At 44.2% G+C, this 19,867-nt stretch overlaps 1 protein-coding gene across 1 annotated transcript; it reads left to right on the top strand.

Moving 5' to 3' along the window:
* Nucleotides 1-2,492: 2,492 nt before the first annotated feature.
* LOC139542733 (myb-related protein B-like) lies at nucleotides 2,493-18,692 on the top strand. Its single transcript, XM_071348516.1, has 4 exons — nucleotides 2,493-2,716; nucleotides 18,049-18,145; nucleotides 18,358-18,429; nucleotides 18,564-18,692. Exons 1-4 carry the CDS (start codon nucleotides 2,697-2,699, stop codon nucleotides 18,603-18,605), a joined length of 231 nt encoding a protein of 76 aa, XP_071204617.1. The 5' UTR covers nucleotides 2,493-2,696; the 3' UTR covers nucleotides 18,606-18,692.
* Nucleotides 18,693-19,867: the final 1,175 nt, after the last annotated feature.

Below are 19,867 nucleotides of genomic sequence, written 5' to 3'. Positions count from 1 at the left end.
GTTTTATTTATTTTCTTCCCAGTATGAGAGGAGTTGCTGGATTTATTGAATAAACCGTTTTCCATAAAGTTGCAGCGAATTAAGATGGAATCTCGACGTAATTTATAATCTCGTACAAAGCCTAGGGTATCCATCAAACTAATTATCATTGCGTGATTAATGTGATGTAGTAAAGTAATTGAAATACGTTACATGAGAAAACATTATCTACTTTTATTAAAAAGCGCAAGATATGTATAGTAGTCAATCAATGTCGATTTAACTCTTTGACTGCTACTCTATTCCTTTGGCATGTGAGAATCTCGCAGGAGAAACGCTTGGACCTTTAATTAAGGTTATTTTCTGGGAATTTTGTAATTATTATGTTATTACAGCTGGCCATGCCTTCCACCTGGCTACCCCGACCAGCAGCAGCAACCTGACCAAGCCCCCCCCTTCTCCTTCACACAAATCCAGATAGCTGATGTTCTGAAAGAGCTGCAAAATCTGGACCCCTACAAATCAGCTGAGCTAGACAATCTGGACCCTCTCTTTCTAAAATTATCCGCAGCAATTGTTGCAACCCCTATTACTAGCCTGTTCAACCTCTCTTTCGTATAGTCTGAGATCCCTAAAGATTGGAACGCTGCCGCGGTCATCCCTCTATTCAAGGTGGTGACACTCTAGACCCAAACTGTTACAGACCTATATCCATCCCGCCCTGCCTTTCTAAAGTCTTCAAAAGCCAAGTTAACAAACAGATCACCGAACATTTCGAATCCCACCGTAACTTCTCCGCTATGCAATCTGGTTTCCGAACTGGTCATGGGTGCACCTCAGCCACGCTCAAGGTCCTAAACTATATCATAACCGCCATCGATAAAACACAGTACTGTGCAGCCGTCTTCATCGACCTGGCCAAGGCTTTCGACTTTGTCAATCACCTCATTCTTATCGGCAGACTCAGTAGCCTTGGTTTCTCAAATGACTGCCTCGCCTGGTTCACCAACTACTTCTCTGATAGAGTTCAGTGTGTCAAATCGGAGGGCCTGTTGTCCGGACCTCTGGCAGTCTCTATGGTGGTGCCACAGGGTTTAATTCTCGGGCCTGACTCTTTTCTCTGTGTATATCAACGATGTTGCTCTTGCTGCGGTTGATTCTCTGATCCACCTCTACGCAGACGACACCATTCTGTATACATCTGGCCCTTCTTTGGACACTGTGTTAAGACCTCCAAATGAGCTTCAATGCCATACAACACTCCTTCCGTGGCCTCCAACTGCTCTTAAATGCTAGTAAAACTAAATGCATGCTCTTCAACCGATCGCTGCCCGCACCCGCCCGACTAGCATCACTACTCTGGACAGTTCTGATTTAGAATATGTGGACAACTACAAATACCTAGGTGTCTGTTTAGACTGTAAACTCTCCTTCCAGACTCACATTAAGCATCTCCAATCCAAAATTAAATCTAGAATCAGCCTATTTCGCAATAAAGCCTCCTTCACTCATGCTGCCAAACATACCCTCGTAAAGCTGACTATCCTACCGATCCTTGACTTCGGCATTGTCATTTACAAAATAGCCTCCAACACTCTACTCAGCAAACTGGATGTAGTCGATCACAGTGCCATCCGATTTGTCACTAAAGCCCCGTATACTACCCACCAGTGCGATCTCTATGCTCTCGTTGGCTGGCCCTCACTACATATTCGTCGTCAAACCCACTGGCTCCAGGTCATATATAAGTCTTTGCTAGGTAAAGCCCCGCCTTATCTCAGCTCACTTAACACCCACCCGTAGCACGCGCTCCAGCAGGTATATTTCACTGGTCATCCCCAAAGCCAACACCTCCTTTGGCCGCCTTTCCTTCCAGTTCTCTGCTGCCAATGACTAGAACGAATTGCAAAAGTCACTAAAGCTGGAGACTTATATCTCCCTCACTAACTATAAGCATCAGCTGTCTGAGCAGCTTACCGATCACTGCACCAGTGCACAGCCCATCTGTAAATAGCCCACCCATCTAACTCATCCCCATATTGTTATTTTTGTTGTTGTTGCTCTTTTCTACTTGCACATCATCATCTGCACATTTATCACTCCAGTGTTAATGCTAAATAGTAATTATTTCGCCACTATGACCTATTTATTGCCTTTCCTCCCTACTCTTACTACATTTGAACACACTGTACATAGATCTTTCTATTGTGTTATTGACTGTACGTTTGTCTATCCCATTTGTAACTCTGTGTTGTTGTTTTTGTCACACTGCTTTGTTTTATCTTGGCCAGGTCGCAGTTGTAAATGAGAACTTGTTCTCAACTGGCCTACCTGGTTAGATAAAGTTGAAATAAAATTAACAGTAGGTGGCCGCATGCACTTTAAACTTTTGTTTGTGGACCGCCATGATATCATAGAAGAAGAAGAATGCGCAGCGTTGATGGTCTTGAACATACCCTTCTGCAAACCCCCTCTTACCCGGGAAAATCTGCAAAAAAAAATGCGCTGGGCTCGAGACAGATATTGAAGCGCATGAGTTGTGGAGTCGTTTTCTATAGTCTAGCTACTTTACTTGCACATTCTTGTAACTTGTAACTTAAAGTTGTTTGTTGCGGTTAGAGTTCAGTGTCGATTGAACAGACAGGACTGTTATGTGAGGCAAGGCCGCAACAGTTGGGTTTTGGAGGATTGCTGGACCCACGGAGAAGCGAGGGGAAATGTCCTGGTGGTCGTGCGGGTAAGCCAATCGGCCATATTATTGCATACAGTTGTGAAAAGGAGCCACGCACTTCAATTTATTAAAGGAACCTGGCACTGCATTCCAGAAAACATTAAGGCTTTTGTACACTCGTTTTATTTTCAGGGGACTTCGTGTGCATTTTGGTTGTGAGCTGGGAGCTAGCTCGGTAATGTTAGCCAGCTAACTGTTCAGTAACAGTGAATTGCTCGTTTAGAAGCCGTTGTTATTGTGGCCAGCAAATCAAAATGTATTTATCACATGCACCGAATACAACTGGTGTAGACTTTACAGTGAAATGCTTGCTTACGAACCTTTTCCAACGACGTAGAGTTAAACGAAATAATAACTAACACGAGCAATAAAATACAAAATAATGGAGCTATACTATATACAAGGAGTAACAGATCAATGTGCAGCGTGTCTTGTTTTGTATAAAATAATAAAATGCAGTACTACAGGATTTTTCTTAACGTAGCTCTTTATTAGCTAGCTATAACTGGCATGTTCACGTATCGCCAACCAGGATCAAACTGACCATCACCTAACCATTTGGGTGGTCTTAACCAATCATAGCACAGTATGATATGGCAGTAAAATGCATCCAATTACAATTCAGTATGTTTACACATATGAATATTACACAGCAGTACTTGAGGTAAATATGCACGTGAAGGTAGGGTAAAGTGACTAGGCATCCGCATTGCTAGATAAGAATAATAAGAGTCAAATAAAGAGTAGAGTAGCAGCCACCTACCGAGATAAAGACAGATTCAGTGTCAGGTTTTGGCCAAGACTGTTCGGGTTTTGGTCACTAGATGTCCCCATTGCACCTTTTTTGTACCTTTTGTTTTTCTTGCTCTAATTATTGTTTGCACCTGTAGGTCATTCCCTTGTTAGTATTTAAACCCTGTGTGTTCCTCAGTTCCTGGCTCAGTGGTTGTAAGTTAGCACCCAGCCCCAGCCCAAGCCTTGTTTTATTCAGATATTTCTCTTGTTGGATTTTCCAGAGGTTCTCTGGTTTAGTTCTTGTGTATTATTTGAGTAGTCTTTTGAGGTTTGTTTTTCCCTGCTGTTTTTTACCACTTTGTGGAGTTTCTTTTGTATTTTGGAGGATTTCCATTTTGTGCCTTTTGGCTTTATTTTTGGACATTGTGGATTTAGTTTCTTTGCCTGAAGATTTTGTTCTTTAATTAAACCACCATCTCTAGTACTGCTGTGTCTGCCTCATCTTCTGGGTTCTGACGACTATTAGTGACTGTTTCTCGCACCGGGTCCTGACATTCAGGTTGGATATTCAACGGATATTCGCCTGTAGTTTTCCTTACGTCCACCAACAGCAGTTAGGGACGTCAACATAGTGACAAATCACATTTTTTACATTTCAATAGCTCCTTAACCATTACTCCAAACACTTTCAAAACGGGTTGTAGCTAACCCGATGGCATAGACGCACATTGCACACCCTTTAGTTTGTCCATTTTTATCTCACATGGTTTTACATAAATTTTTCAGAATGTCGAATTTCAATAGCTCCTTGGTCATGTGACCTAGTGACTTCAAACAAGGTTCAGAATGTCCACTCAGTGGTCCTACACATTGCACACCCTTTAGTTTGTCCATTTTCATCTCACATGGATTTACATGAATTTTTCAAAATGTAGAATTTCAATAGCTCCTTGGTCATGTGACCTAATGACTTCAAACAAGGTTCAGTATGTCCACTGACTACCCTTCTATATTGCACACCCTTTAGATTGTTCATTTGTATCTCACATGGTTTTACACACATTTTTCTAAATGTAGAATTTCAATTGCTCCTTGGTCATGTGACCTAATGTCCGCTGACTACCCTTCTATATCGCACACTCTTGTTTGTGTACTGTAAAATCACGCGCTGTAACGTACATTTTTCATAGTTACACATTTGCAATAGCTCCTTGGTCATGTCAATTACACACCTAAGAAGCATGCAGTGGATATACACCCATATTGCATAACCTCTAGTCATGTATCTTCTATATTGTTGTACATTAATATTAGTTTGACAATTAGGGGGTTCAGTCCAGTGTTGTGTTTACCCTTTTCTTTAATATTTATCTACAATAATTGTTAGTTCTAAGTATTTATTTTCCCTGTTTTTTATTTTTCCACAGTATTTAACAGTGGAGAGAGAGACAGATAATATCTCCTTTCGTCATTAATATCAACCATAAAGGAAAAGGGCAAAGTACGAGAGTCATGCTATTAATTGTCCAAAGCAGGGATGGAGAGTGAGCTGGTGAGGTAGGCTGCAGTGGGTTTGCTGGTCAATACATATACTGAACATGTAACCACAGTAATGGTGGCCAGTAAATCAATGAATAAAAATATAATATTGACAAATTAAACAAATTGTAGACCTTTAACTTCTTATGGCTGCAATCCCGTTAACGGGATCAATATGACAACAGCCAGTGAAAGTGCAGGGCGCCAAATTCAAAAAACAGAAATCTCATAATTAAAATTGCTCAGACATACATGTGTCTTATACCATTTTAAAGGTAATCTTGTTGTTAATCCCACCAAAGTGTCCGATTTCAAGTATGCTTTTCAGCGAAAGCACCACAAACGATTATGTTACAAAAAGGAGTCACAAAAAGCAGAAATAGAGATAAAATGCATCACTAACCATTGATGATCTTCATCAGATGACACTCATAGGACTTCATGTTACACAATACATGTATGTTTTGTTTGATAAAGTTCATATTTATATCCAAAAATCTGAGTTTATATTGGCGCGTTACATTCACTAGTTCCAAAAAATCCAGTGATTTTGCATAGCCACATCGTTTCAACAGAAATACTCATCATAAATTTAGATGATAATACAAGTTATACACAAGGAATTATAGATACACCTCTCCTTAATGCAACCGCTGTGTCAGATTTCAAAAAAACTTTACGGAAAAAGCAAACCATGCAATAATCTGAGACGGCGCTCAAAACAATAATCAAATTAGCCGCCATGTTGGAGTCAACAGAAACCAGAAATTACATGATAAATATTCCCTTACATTTGATCATCTTCATCAGAATGCACTCCCAGGAATCCCAGGTCCACAATAAATGCTTGATTTGTTTGATAATGTCCGTTATTTTTGTCCAATTAGCTACTTTGGTTAGCGCGTTTGGTAAACAATTCCAAAGTCACGAAGCGCGTTCACTAAAACCTGACGAAATGTCCAAAAGTTCCGTAACAGTCAGTAGAAACATGTCAAACGATGTATTGAATCAATCTTTAGAATGTTGTTAACATAAATCTTGAATAACGTTCCAACCGGAGAATTACATTGACTTCAGATGAGCGATGGAACGGAGCTCCCTCTCATGTGAATGCGCATGGTCAAAGAATGGTCACCTCATGGCAGCGGTGACTAATTCTCCTCTCATTCGCCCCCCCCTTCACAGTAGAGTCATCAGACAAAGTTCTACAGACTGTTGACATCTAGTGTAAGCCGTAGGAAGTGAATACTCATTCATATCTCGCTGTGATTTCAATGGGATCTTGGTTGAAACTCGACCAGCCTCAGAATTTCCACTTCCTGTTTGGATATTTTCTCAGGTTTTTGCCTTCCATATGAGTTCTGTTATACTCACAGACATAATTCAAACAGTTTTAGAAACTTTAGAGTGTTTTCTATCCAATACTAACAATAATATGCATATATTAGCAACTATGACTGAGGAGCAGGCCGTTTACTCTGGGCACCTCTGTGCACCTTTCATCCAAGCTACTCAATATTGCCCCTGCAGCCATAATAAGTTAAGAAGAGTGATCCGATGAATTGCAATTAATTGCAAAGTCCCTCTTTGCCATGCAAATGAACTGAATCCCCCAAAAACATTTCCACTGCATTTCAGCCCTGTCACAAAAGGACCAGCTGACATCATGTCAGTGATTCTCTCGTTAACGCAGGTGTGAGTGTTGACGAGGACAAGGCTGGAGATCACTCTGTCATGCTGATTGAGTTTGAATAACAGACTGGAAGCTTCAAAAGGAGGGTGGTGCTTGGAATCATTGTTCTTCCTCTGTCAATCATGGTTACCTGCAAGGAAACACGTGCCATCATCATTGCTTTGCACAAAAAGAGCTTCACAGGCAAGGATATTGCTGCCAGTAAGATTGCACCTAAATCAACCATTTATCGGATCATCAAGAACTTCAAGGAGAGCGGTTCAATTGTTGTAAAGAAGGCTTCAGGGCGCTCAAGAAAGTCCAGCAAGCCCCAGGACCGTCTCCTAAAGTTGATTCAGCTGTGGGATCGGGGCACCACCAGTACAGAGCTTGCTCAGGAATGGCAGCAGGCAGGTGTGAGTGCATCTGCACGCACAGTGAGGCAAAGACTTTTGGAGGATGGCCTGGTGTCAAGAAGAGCAGCAAAGAAGCCACTTCTCTCCAGGAAAAACATCAGGGACAGACTGATATTCTGTAAAAGGTACAGGGATTGGACTGCTGAGGACCGGGGTACTGTCATTTTCTCTGATGAATCCCCTTTCCGGTTGTTTGGGTCATCTGGAAAAAAGCTTGTCCGGAGAAGACAAGGTGAGTGCTACCATCAGTCCTGTGTCATGCTAACAGTACAGCATCCTGAGACCATTCATGTGTGGGGTTGCTTCTCAGCAAAGGGAGTGGGCTCACTCACAATTTTGCCGAAGAACACAGCCATGAATAAAGAATGGTACCAACACATCCTCCGAGAGCAACTTCTCCCAACCATCCAGGAACAGTTTGGTGACGAACAATGCCTTTTCCAGCATGATGGAGCACCTTGCCATAAGGCAAAAGTGATAACTAAGTGGCTCGGGGAACAAAACATCAATATTTTGGGTCCATGGCCAGGAAACTCCAGACCTTAATCCCATTGAGAACTTGTGGTCAATCCTCAAGAGGCTGGTGGACAAACAAAACCCCACAAATTCTGACCAACTCCAAGCATTGATTATTCAAGAATGGGCTGCCATCAGTCAGATTGTGGCCCAGAAGGTAATTGACAGCATGCCAGGGCGGATTGCAGAGGTCTTGAAAAAGGGGTCAACACTGCAAATATTGACTCTTTGCATCAACTTCATGTAATTGTCAATAAAAGCCTTTGACACTTATGAAATGCTTGTAATTATACTTCAGTATCCCATCGTAACATCTGACAAAAATATCTAAAGACACTGAAGCAGCAAACTTTGTGGAAATTAATATTTGTGTCATTCTCAAAACGTTTGGCCACGACTGTAGAGCGTTTGTAGACTTTAAGAAAAAAATATTAAGTGACAGTTCCATCAGTACGTGCTTAAAGAAAGTCATATCACAAAGATCACAGATGACAGTGCCCACCAAATCTATGACAATAGAGAACGAATTGTAAGCACCAAAGTGTGTTTGTCAAAATAATATCTGAAAATGACAGTTGTTGAACATAATACTCCTATTTGCAATAGCAATTTATGATATATGCAGTTGAGGAATATTCCATGTACCAACACTACATGTGGGACGGACATAAGACATTCCTGTCACGGCCGTCGTAAGAAGTGGACCAAAGCGCAGCGTGGTGAGCGTACATATTCCTTTTTATTAGGATGACGCCGACAAAAACAATAAACAATACAAAAACGACCGTGAAGCTTAAGGCTATAGTGCCACAAACAAAGACAACTTCCCACACTGAAAGGAGGGAAAAGGGATACCTAAGTATGGTTCCCAATCAGAGACAACGATAGACAGCTGTCCCTGATTGAGAACCATACCCGGCCAAAACATAGAAATACAAAATCATAGAAAACAAAAACATAGAAATACAAAATCATAGAAAACAAAAACATAGAATGCCCACCCCAAATCACACCCTGACCAAACCAAATAGAGACATAAAAAGCCTCTCCAAGGTCATGGCGTGACAATTCCCACATACAGTATTTAATTTTTTTTTTATTTCACCTTTATTCAACCAGGTAAGCCAGTTGAGAACAAGTTCTCATTTACAACTGCGACCTGGCCAAGATAAAGCAAAGCAGTGTGACACAAACAACACAGACACAACACATGGAATATTTTTTTTTACAGTCAATAACACAATTCAAAAGTCTATATACAGTGTGTGCAAATTAAGTAAGATTAGGGAGGTAAGGCAATAAATAGGCCGTAATGGCGAAATAATTACAATTTCGCAAATAAACACTGGAGTGAGATGTGCAGAAGATGAATGTGCAAGTAGAGATACTGTGGTGCAAAGGAAAAAAAAAAGATATATAAATAAAATAAATAACAATATGGGGATGAGGTAGTTGGTGTCAGGACCCGGTGTGAGAAACAGATGTTAAGCATATCCCTAAGCACATCGTTTATGAGCGCTTGGAACACAGCCGGAGCGTTGGTCAGGCCGAAGGGCATCACCGAGTATTCGTAGTGACCAGTAGGCGTGTTGAAAGCGGTCTTCCACTCGTCACCGGGTCTGATCCGCACAAGATGGTATGCATTCCGCAGTTCAAGCTTAGTGAAGACAACTGCTTCCTGGAGCAGCTCAAAGGCTGTGGCCATAAGGGGTAGCGGGTAGCGGTTACGGACGGTTATGGCATTGAGTCCCCGGTAGTCGATGCAAGGACTTAATCCACCGTCTTTTTTGGCCACAAAGAAAAACCCTGCTCCCGCCGGCGAGGTGGATGGACGCATGAGGCCTGCTGCCAGAGCGTCCTTGATGTAGGTATCCATAGTAGCTCGTTCGGGAGGAGATAGGGAAAAGATCCGACCCCTGGGAGGGCAGGTGCCCGGAAACAGGTCGATGGGGCAATCGTAAGGTCTATGGGGTGGTAGTCTGGTGGCCCTCTGTTTGCTAAATACCGGTTTGAGGTCATGGTAACACTCGGGAACTCGGGACAGGTCGATGGATTCTAGAGACTCGGGAGGGGAACTCGGGAAGATACAAGTAGCTTGGCACGTAGCACTGCTTGATAGTGCCCACAGACCAGTCGATGTGAGGGTTATGGCTGTGAAGCCAGGGGTATCCAAGGACGAGAGGGAACTCGGAACAGGAGATCAGATGAAAGTTCATCACTTCCTGGTGTTGGGAAACTGAAAGTCGCAAGGGGGTAGTGACACGAGTGACAAGTCCAGATCCCAAAGGGCTTCCATCCAACGTAGTAACCCTTATGGGGTCACTTAGAGGTTCAGAGGGAACGCCATTCTCCTTCGCCCAGACACCATCCATGAAGTTACCTGCGGCTCCAGAGTCTACCAAGGCTTGAAGAGGAAGCTCGTGGTTGTCCCAGGAAAGGGTAACTGGAATGAGCAGGCGGGAGTTGGATGGATGGGAGGAGGTTATGTTTCCCGTTACAGTCCTCCCAGGCCTGCACGGGACAGTGCGTTTCCCTGGAGCCCGGGACACGTGGAGCGGAAATGGCCCGGTTTGCCGCAATATAGACAGCATCGCTCCCTTATCCGGCGGTCTCTCTCAGCCTGGGAGATGCGTCCAACCTGCATGGGTTCTGGTGGAGCCAGCGAGGATGGAGACTCGGTGGAGACTCGGAGCTGGAACCGATAGGAGCTAGGGTGAGAGGTCTACGGTTGAGTTCTCTCTCTCTCAGACGCTGGTCTATGCGCGAGGCCAACTTGATCAGGGACTCGAGGTTGTCCGGTGGTTCCCGAGTGGCCAGTTCATCTTGGATGGTGTCGGAAAGACCCTCCAAAAAGCACGCTGTGAGCGCCTCGTCGTTCCAGCCACTCGCTGCTGCCACCGTGCGGAACTGGATGGCATAGTCCGTCACGCTGCGCCGTCCTTGGCGGAGAGTCAGGAGCTGTTTGGCTGAGTCAGGGCCGCTGGTAGGACCTTGAAACACTCACTTGAATTCTTCAGCAAAGGTAGAGTAGCTGGCACAGCAGGGACTTTGGGCATCCCACACAGCAGTAGCCCAGGCTAGGGCTTTTTCCGACAACAGGGTGATGATATATGCTATCTTGGACCGGTCGGTGGGAAACGACGAGGGTTGCAGCTCGAAGGAGAGAGAACATTGGGTGAAAAACCCCTTACAAACACTCAGATCACCTGAGAACCGTTGGGGAGGTGGCAGACGAGGTTCAGCCAGGGGGTTAACTGCCACGGGCACTTGAATCTGATGTACTGGAGCAGACACGGTTGCCGGGGAAAGTCGATCAGAAATCTGCTTTATGGAAGTCAGCATCTCCGACAGAAGTTGAGTGTCTAGCCATTAAGGCCTCTTGCTGAACCAGAGCAGCTTCGTGACGTTGGACAGTCCCCTCGTGGTGGGACAGCATTGAAAAAAAATCCTGGGTACTGGCTGCCTCTGGGTTCATTTTAATGGCTCTGTGTTTCTGTCAGGACCCGGTGTGAGAAACAGTCACAAATAGTCGGCAGAACCCAGAAGATGAGGCAGACACAGCAGTACTAGAGACGGTGGTTTAATCAAGGTAAAAGATCTTCAGGCAAAAATATAAATCCACAACGTCAAAAGTAAAGCCAAGAGAAAAAATGGATATCCTCCAAAATACAAAGAAAATCCACAAAGTGGTAAGAACAGCAGGGAGAAAAAAACCCTCAAAAGACTAATCAAAAATAAACAAGAACAAAACCAGAGTACCTCTGGAAAATCCAACAAGAGAAATATATGTTCACAGCATGGCTGGGGCTGGGTGCTAACATACAAACACAGAGCAAAGAACTGAGGGACACTAATGGTTTAAATACCTACAAGGAAATGAGGCACAGGTGAAAACAATACCTAGAAGGGAAAAAAACAAAAGGTTCAAAAAGACGCAATGGGGACATCTAGTGACCAAAACCTGAATAGTCCTGGCCAAAACCTGACAGTTGGATGTGCTATTTACAGATGGGCCACGTACAGGTGCAATGATCTGTAAGCTGCTCTGACAGCTGATGCTTAAAGATAGTGAGGGAGACATGAGTCTCCAGCTTCAGTGATTTTTGCAATTCGTTCCAGTCATTGGCAGCAGAGAACTGGAAGGAAAGGCGGCAAACGAGGAATTGGCTTTGGGGGTGACCAGTGAAATATACCCCTGCTGGAGCGCGTGCTATGGGTGGGTGCTGCTATGGTGACCAGTGAGCTGAGATAAGGCAGGGCTTTACCTAGCAAGGACTTATAGATGACCTTTGAGCCAGTGGGTTTGGCGACGAATATGAAGCGAAGGCCAGCCAACGAGAGCATACAGGTCGCAGTGATGGGTAGTATATGGGGCTTTGTTGACGAAACGGATGGCACTGTGATAGACTGCATCCAATTTGCTGAATAGAGTGTTGGAGGCTATGTTGTAAATGACATCGCCAAAGTCAAGGATCGTCAGTTTTACGAGGGTATGTTTGCCAGCATGAGTGAAGGATGCCTTGTTGCAAAATAGGAATCCGATTCTCGATTTAATTTTGGATTGGAGATGCTTAATATGAGTCTGGAAGGAGAGTTTACAGTCTAATCAGACACCTAGGTATTTGTAGTTGTCCACATATTCTAAGTCAGAACCGTCCAGAGTAGTGATGCTAAGCGGGTGGGCAGATGCGGGCAGCGATCGGTTGAAGAGCATGCATTTAGTTTTACTAGCGTTTAAGAGCAGTTGGAGGCCACGGAAGGAGAGTTGTATGGCATTGAAGTTCGTTTGGACGTTTGGAGGTTAGTTAACACAGTGTCCAAAGAAGGGCCAGAAGTTTACAGAATGGTGTCGTTTGCGTAGAGGTGGATCAAAGAATCACCAGGCGCAAGAGCTATATCATGATGTATACAGAGAAGAGAATTGGCCAGAGAATTGAACCGTGTGGCATTCCCATAGAGACTGCCAGAGGTCCGGACAACAGGCCCTCCCATTTGACACACTGAACTCTATCTGAGAAGTAGTTGGTGAACCAGGCGAGACAGTCATTTGAGAAACCAAGGCTGTTGAGTCTGCCGATAAGAATGCTGCGATTGACAGAGTCGAAAGCCTTGGCCAGGTCGATGGATACGGCTGCACAGTATTGTCTTTTGTCGATGGCGATTATGATATCGTTTAGGACCTTGAGCGTGGCTGAGGTGCACGCATGACCAGCTTGGAAACCAGATTGCATAGCGGAGAAGGTATGGTGGGATTTCGAAATGGTCGGTGATCTGTTTGTTAAATGATTTTACTATTAAATGACCCATATCACAACCCTCATACCTCTTCACAGAAATTTACCTAAATCAATTTTGGAAAAAAGATTTTACTCACAAAAGACATAGGAATTTATTTTCCCAGTTAGAAATAGTAGGCCATGCATAAAACAACTATTTTCATCAGAAAAACGAACCCTCAAATGCACTATTGCATTTTGTAAGTTGTATGCAGGTGGCTTGTTGTGAATACACTCAAATATCAAGTCATTATCAGGTTCTGTAAACTGCGTAGAAGGATTTGTCTTAATGTACAGTATATGAAAGTGATGCTATAAAAAGGATTCTTTCACGTTATCAAGCTCACTGTGACTGACAAATCACTGCCTATTACTGTGATTAGAAAGAGCATATGAAACACTGTTTTTCATGAGGCCTACCTGTGCCTTCCTTTAAGCACCTCTGTTTGAACACCTCTCCTGTCCTTGATCCATTCCACATACAGCCATTCTGTTCAGTGTCCATGTGAAAGATAGTTATTGCGAGGATGGAACATTTGTTGACTTAAACGTTTTTTTTAAACACCCATGTAAAATGAAGGCCTGCAAAGCTTACAGATTTAAGTCTAATAGCATGAGATGAAAGTAGACAAACATCAGAGTGTGCAATGTGTAGGCCTACAGAGGGGACATTCTGAACCATGTTTGAAGTCACTAGGTCACATGACCAAGGAACTATTGAAATTCTACCTTTTGAAAAATGTATGGAAAACCATGTGAGATGAAAATGGACAAACTAAAGGGTGTGCAATATAGAAGGGTAGTCAGTGGACATTCTGAACCATGTTTGAAGTCACTAGGTCACATGACCAAGGAACTATTGAAATTCTACCTTTTGAAAAATGTATGGAAAACCATGTGAGATGAAAATGGACAAACTAAAGGGTGTGCAATATAGAAGGGTAGTCAGTGGACATACTGAACCTTGTTTGAAGTCATTAGGTCACATGACCAAGGAGCTATTGAAATTCTATATTTTGAAAAATTATTGGAAAACCGTGTGAGATAAAAATGGACAAACTAAAGGGTGTGCAATATAGAAGGGTAGTCATTGGACATTCTGAACCTTGTTTGAAGTCACTAGGTCACATGACCAAGGAGTTATTGAAATTCTACATTTTGAAAAATTCATGTAAAACCATGTGAGATAAAAACTTTTTTTTTTGACAAACTAAAGGGTGTGCAATGTGTAGGCCCACTTGGTCACATGACCAAGGAGCTATTGAAATTTGAATGTAAAAACAGTTTGTACTTTGTTCACGCTCCCTATTTAATTCAACTAGGAATACAAGGAGCTGCTCACATTTCCACATGTTTATTAGCTTTGGAAAGCAAATTAATATCTAAATCGTGAAAATAAGACCTGTGCAATGTTGTGCGCAATTTTTCCAACATCATGACACTTATCTGGAGTCTTGTGACTTAAGTGGTTTGAAAGCTATTGAGGTTTGAAAGCGTGAAAATCCGTTGAATATCGAACTTCAAACTGTCTTTACCTCAGTCAGCCACCTAGTAGTTGTTTGCTAGCTGGCCACATCAGCTAACGTTACCGGCTTCATCTTCACCACCAGTTGCAGTCAATTGAACGTTTTTCTGTCATGTTTGCATCAATTTACTCATCACAGTTCCACCATCACAGTTAGCATTGTGCATGTGTATGTGTCATTGATTGGTGAAGACATTACTTAACTGATACGCCTAAATTGAAGATTGGCTTTATCGCTAGTGGCAGTAGTTTTTTGATTAGCCAGCGAGCTAACGTTAACTACATTGTTTGCAAGACTGATACAGTAGGTGGGCTTCAAATCAAAGCAAATTTGATTTAGTCACATGCGCCGAATACAACAGGTGTAGTAGAACTTACCGTTAAATGCTTACTTACAAGCCCTTAACCAACAATGCATTTCAATAAATGGACATTGTCTGTGAACACTAACGAAACTTGTTACACAGTTTGAAGGACATGTGTGTTACAAAATTACAATACAAAGCTAGATGCACGAGGTAGGGCCGCTGCAGTATTTTATTCTTATTTAGTCCAAATAGCTTTTTAAAAGGTAAACATGCCTAGTGTTAAGGCTGCGTAAGTTCAACTGAGATAGGAACAATATGACACCTGAACTTGGTTAAAATAATTATTTAATTCAAAAGTTAATAAATGGCAAATACAATTTCCGTATATACGGGTTCAATGTTTCATCACACAGGATAAGACAGAGAACTGATTTGTTCCTGACAAAGATAGTATATTATACTCATGACAGAGATAGTTCCCACTTCCGAGCCGGCCTGTCAGAGTAGAGACTGGGCGTGGTTTAGACTTACCCAGCCTATCGTTGGTGTTGGTGCTTTAAGCCAGTCCTGGCCCCTTAGCGCATGTGATGTCCCGACGCTGTTGCTGTGTAGATTACGCTCCTTCACCCCAGAGACTGAGGTCAGACAGCTCTGTAATATTGTCTGAGCTATTCACACCTGTATACAATGGCCACTGTTCTCGCTCAAGGCTAACCACAGCTTCCCAGCACTCTTATCTGGCTAACTGTTACTTCCAGCACACACACACAGACACCCAGGCTCCCAGGCCAACAGTTTGTCAATATCCAATCACATTTAATACAGTTGCTAATCACGTTTGTTATAGTATTCAATCATATGTAATACAGTTGCTAATCACGTTTGTTATAGTATTGGGTTATAGTGCATAACTCAGAACCTCACAGATGTTCTTCGTGTGTATAGTTTATCTGTTATTGTCTATTGTACACCACAGTCAGCAGTCCCCTGATTCACCCCCCTCCTGTGTCTCTCTAAGAATAGCACAGTCTCGGTCACACAGTACAGCGCCCTTTCTAACACACACACATTTCAGACTGCTTGTTCATATCTTATGCTCAGATACATTTGTTGCAATTTCAGGCTGTGGCCTCATGGTTAGACAGAGCACTGGTAAGAGTAGAGACTAATGGAAAATGTAGGTTCACATGAGTCAGTAATTCAAACTTTAATGCATAAGAAGCCCTACTAGCTTATAGTTAGTTAAGCATGTCAAAAAACCTTATAAAACCCTATAGTTAGTTAAGCATGTCAAAAAACCTTATAAAACCCCACACTAGCCATTCTATTGTTAAAGGGTGCACTTTTTAAGGCGATGGTTACTTTTCACTTTTGGCCGATGGAATTGAAACTTTGTCAGAAGTGGGACAACTTTGTCAGAATCAGGTGAAGCGTTACAACAACCATGTGTAGTGATCGCTTTGTCCCGAACGACTGAGGGATACCAGTCGGCTGGTTTCGTGGACCGGCCCAGGCTGACTGTCGGCGCTGTACAGTACCGTTCGTCATTGGGGACATCATACCATCTGTGAGAGACAGGTAATAGGCCTAGCGTTTTAAATTACCACGCGTTCTACATGTCCAAGCGGGCGTACCAACCTTGTGGTAGAGAGGATATACTGCCATATTAAGTCAAGACGTCTCTTAATAAAGCCTTGTTCACATTGGCAGTTTGAAGTGACTCAAAAAAAAAAATATGTATATCCGATTAGAATCTGTTTGTTTTCCTGCAGTCGGAACAGCCAAAAGCCACATGGAATTTGATATTTCAAGCCACCTATGAAGGATACAAATCGGGTTTTCTGGCCATGCAACTTCTTGTCAAATCTAATTGATCAAATCTAATTGATTTGCCCTCAAGTGGTTTTTAAACTTATTTGGCATATATTGTTGCTTTCTAGCTACTTTGACAGTTTTGACAATAACATGAAGTGGTAGCTAACTAGGTTGTTAGTTTATGAACACATTTAGTGAATGTGCTAGAAACGTAAACAGCTAGCTAGTTGGCTGCTGTGGTTAGCCAAAATGGACTAGTTTTGAAAGTTGGATCATCTTATCTTTTGAGTCTTTTGAAAGTGTTCTTACACTATGATTTTGAACATTCAAAGCAACGTCCGTGGCAGGAATTGTCACGTTAAATTTTCCGTGATAGGAAGCGGGAGCACCACCACCAATCAGCCTACACTCTGCACACTCACCCGTCGTTAAATGACAAATACCTTTGCCATGTCAGCAAATGACTGCAGTCTGAACACACACAAATCCAATTTGGTCACTTGTAACTTGCTGTTCGGACAGTCAGTATCCCAAAACGGATTTAAAAGGCAAAACTGATTTGAGCATTAAGGCCTACAGTGTGAACAAGGTAGCTCACATGAAATAGGTTCAGCTCAATAAAGCAGCTGGTATGACTGGTAGGTGATAGTAGCTGTGAAGGAACTTTGTAATTGAGGGGCTCATCAATGGCTGTGTTTCAAACTCATAAAATACACACCCTCGTCCACTTGCCCTTGGAGTCCCCGCGGCCATATTTGACGGGAGTCAAAATGATTAGCCAAGCAAGGGAAGTTTGCAACGTAAGCCCCTCAGCCCTCGTTTTGCGAGTGTACAATTCTGTTCACTTCGGGGCCTGAAACGCCTCATAATTAAATTCGCGATGATTGTTCATCCGCTAAGAAAAGTCAACCAAAACTTAAAACCTCAACGTCAGTATGGATAAGTCGACATACAAGTGTAAGTAAAAACTATTGTCAAAGGTTAGAAATTGTGCTACTAATGCACATGACGGCACAAACACGTCTCGTAAAAGTGATGTTTTTGTTTGGTCTTTGGTCTTTTGGAAATTGTAGAAGTGAAACATTTTCCTTCAGAAGTTCCAGCTAGGCAGGCTAACGTTAGTTAGCTAATTCATTTGCTAGCTATCATACAGTAGGTGTATATTAATAATTCTATAGTTAATATAAGTAGACATGCAATCATAATTAACTATAGCGCATATAAAACTCCCAAAAGCTACTGGTGGCTGAAAACAGTCATCGCGGGATGAACAAGTGATGAATTTCCGGGCAAGGGCGGTCCATTTAAAAATCATTCCTTCCTTGCCCCTTGCCCTGGAAGTGTATACTCGTCAGACATCATGATAAGTCATCAAAAGTGTCCACTTAATTTGAGGACTGAGGGGATAAGGTGGGTCTTTTAAGTGTTTGGAATGCAGCCCATGTCTCACTTAAACATCAAATTAGATTGAATCCAGGTGTGCTAGAGTTTTATGCCTTCCTCTGGTCTCATCTTTTTCTACTTGTTTATTTGCAGCATGCAGAGTGACGATGGAGACGGGATGCTGTGTGTTGACACAGACTCTGATGTGGCAGAACAGCGGGAGAGTTGTAAAGTGAAGTGGACTCATGAGGTGAGCGATTGATCTAGACTTAACTTGAGCCCTTGTCCCATAACTCTAAAATGGCCTCCTATACTTGTGTATATAGTCCTCTGTAACCTAAACACTAACCAGAGGCTCTCAGCCCTGACTAATGTAAAAGTGCTATAAAGAACGAGGAGAATAGTTGCAGCTGTTCTGTAGTTAGCAGGTGCAGTAGTATGTTCTTTCTCTTGTACTTGTAGGATGATAATCTAAAGATGCTGGTGCACAACTTTGGAAAAAGTGACTGGAAAACTATCGTCAGCTTTCTACCAGTGAGTATTTGGGACAGATATAGCACAGGCTTAATTGTAGAATATAATTTTAGTCCTATTTTTTCCCTGTTAGGATTGATACTATGAATAAGAGCATATCTGTGTAAAACCTTACAAAAGTTGCTTTCCTCTAGGGACGCACAGAGTACCATATAAGGCTCTGGATCCAGATATAATCAAGGGTACTTGGACCAAGGAGGAGGATGACAAGGTGAGCATCAACAAGCCAATGTCATTATACAGATAGTACCGGTGTCCCCGGTGAGCAGGCATAGCCCGGTGCGGTACATAGCAGTGCCTCGTATCGGCCGGGCTAGAGTGGTCATCGAGCCAGATGCCATGAAGCCGGCTCAACGCATCTGGTCTCCAGTGCGTCTCCTCGGGCCGGGGTACATGGCACCAGCCCTACGTATGGTGTCCCCGGTTCGCCAGCACAGCCCAGTGGGGCCTATTCCACCTCGCCGCACTGGCTTGGCTACGGGGAGCATTCAGCCAGGTAAGGTTGGACAGGTTCGGTGCTCAAGACCTGCAGTGCGCCTCCATGGTCCGGTCTGTCCGGTACCACCTCCACGCACAAGCCCTCCGGTGGCAGCCCCCCGCACCAGGCTGTCTCTCTGTCTCCTCACTACAGGTGCTCCCGTCTGTCCAGCGCCGCCAGGGTCTCCCGTCTGTCCAGCGTCGCCTGAGCTGCCCGTCTGTCCAGCGCCGCCTGAGCTGCCCGTCTGTCCAGCGCCGCCTGAGCCGCCCGTCTGTCCAGCGCCGCCTGAGCCGCCCGTCTGTCCAGCGCCGCCTGAGCCGCCCGTCTGTCCAGCGCCGCCTGAGCCGCCCGTCTGTCCAGCGCCGCCTGAGCCGCCCGTCTGTCCAGCGCCGCCTGAGCCGCCCGTCTGTCCAGCGCCGCCTGAGCCGCCCGTCTGTCCAGCGCCGCCTGAGCCGCCCGTCTGTCCAGCGCCGCCTGAGCCGCCCGTCTGTCCAGCGCCGCCTGAGCCGCCCGTCTGTCCAGCGCCGCCTGAGCCGCCCGTCTGTCCTGAGCCGCCCGTCTGTCCAGCGCCGCCTGAGCCGCCCGTCTGTCCAGAGCCGTCAGAGCCGCCCGTCTGTCCAGAGCCGTCAGAGCCGCCCGTCTGTCCAGAGCCGCTCGTCTGTCCAGAGCCGCCCGTCTGTCCAGAGCCGCCAGAGTCGCCCGTCAGTCAGGAGCTGCCCCTCAGTCCAGAGGCGCCCTTCAGTCCCGTGGGCCCATTTATTAGGGTTCCCAGGCCAAGGTCGGCGGCGAGGGTCGCCGTTCCTAGGAGGCCACAGAAGCAGACTAAGACTATGGTGGAGTGGGGTCCACGTCCAGCGCCAGAGCCGCCACCGCGGACAGATGCCCACCCAGAACCTCCCCTATAGGTTCAGGATTTGCGGCCGGAGTCCGCACCTTGGGGGGGGGGGGGTACTGTCACAT

Source organism: Salvelinus alpinus, chromosome 17, assembly GCF_045679555.1.
Source record: "Salvelinus alpinus chromosome 17, SLU_Salpinus.1, whole genome shotgun sequence".
Classification (NCBI taxonomy): Eukaryota; Metazoa; Chordata; class Actinopteri; order Salmoniformes; family Salmonidae; genus Salvelinus; species Salvelinus alpinus.
The sequence above is the reverse complement of the archived record's forward strand: the minus strand, read 5'-3'. Positions and strand labels throughout refer to the sequence as shown.

Excerpts from the sequence above, each read along its gene's own strand:
- LOC139542733 (XM_071348516.1), top strand. The coding sequence starts at position 2,697 with ATGTCCTGGTGGTCGTGCGG. Across the intron at positions 18,146-18,357 it reads AAGTGAAGTGGACTCATGAG|GATGATAATCTAAAGATGCT; the intron begins GTGAGCGATTGA and ends TTGTACTTGTAG. Across the intron at positions 18,430-18,563 it reads CTATCGTCAGCTTTCTACCA|GGACGCACAGAGTACCATAT; the intron begins GTGAGTATTTGG and ends GCTTTCCTCTAG.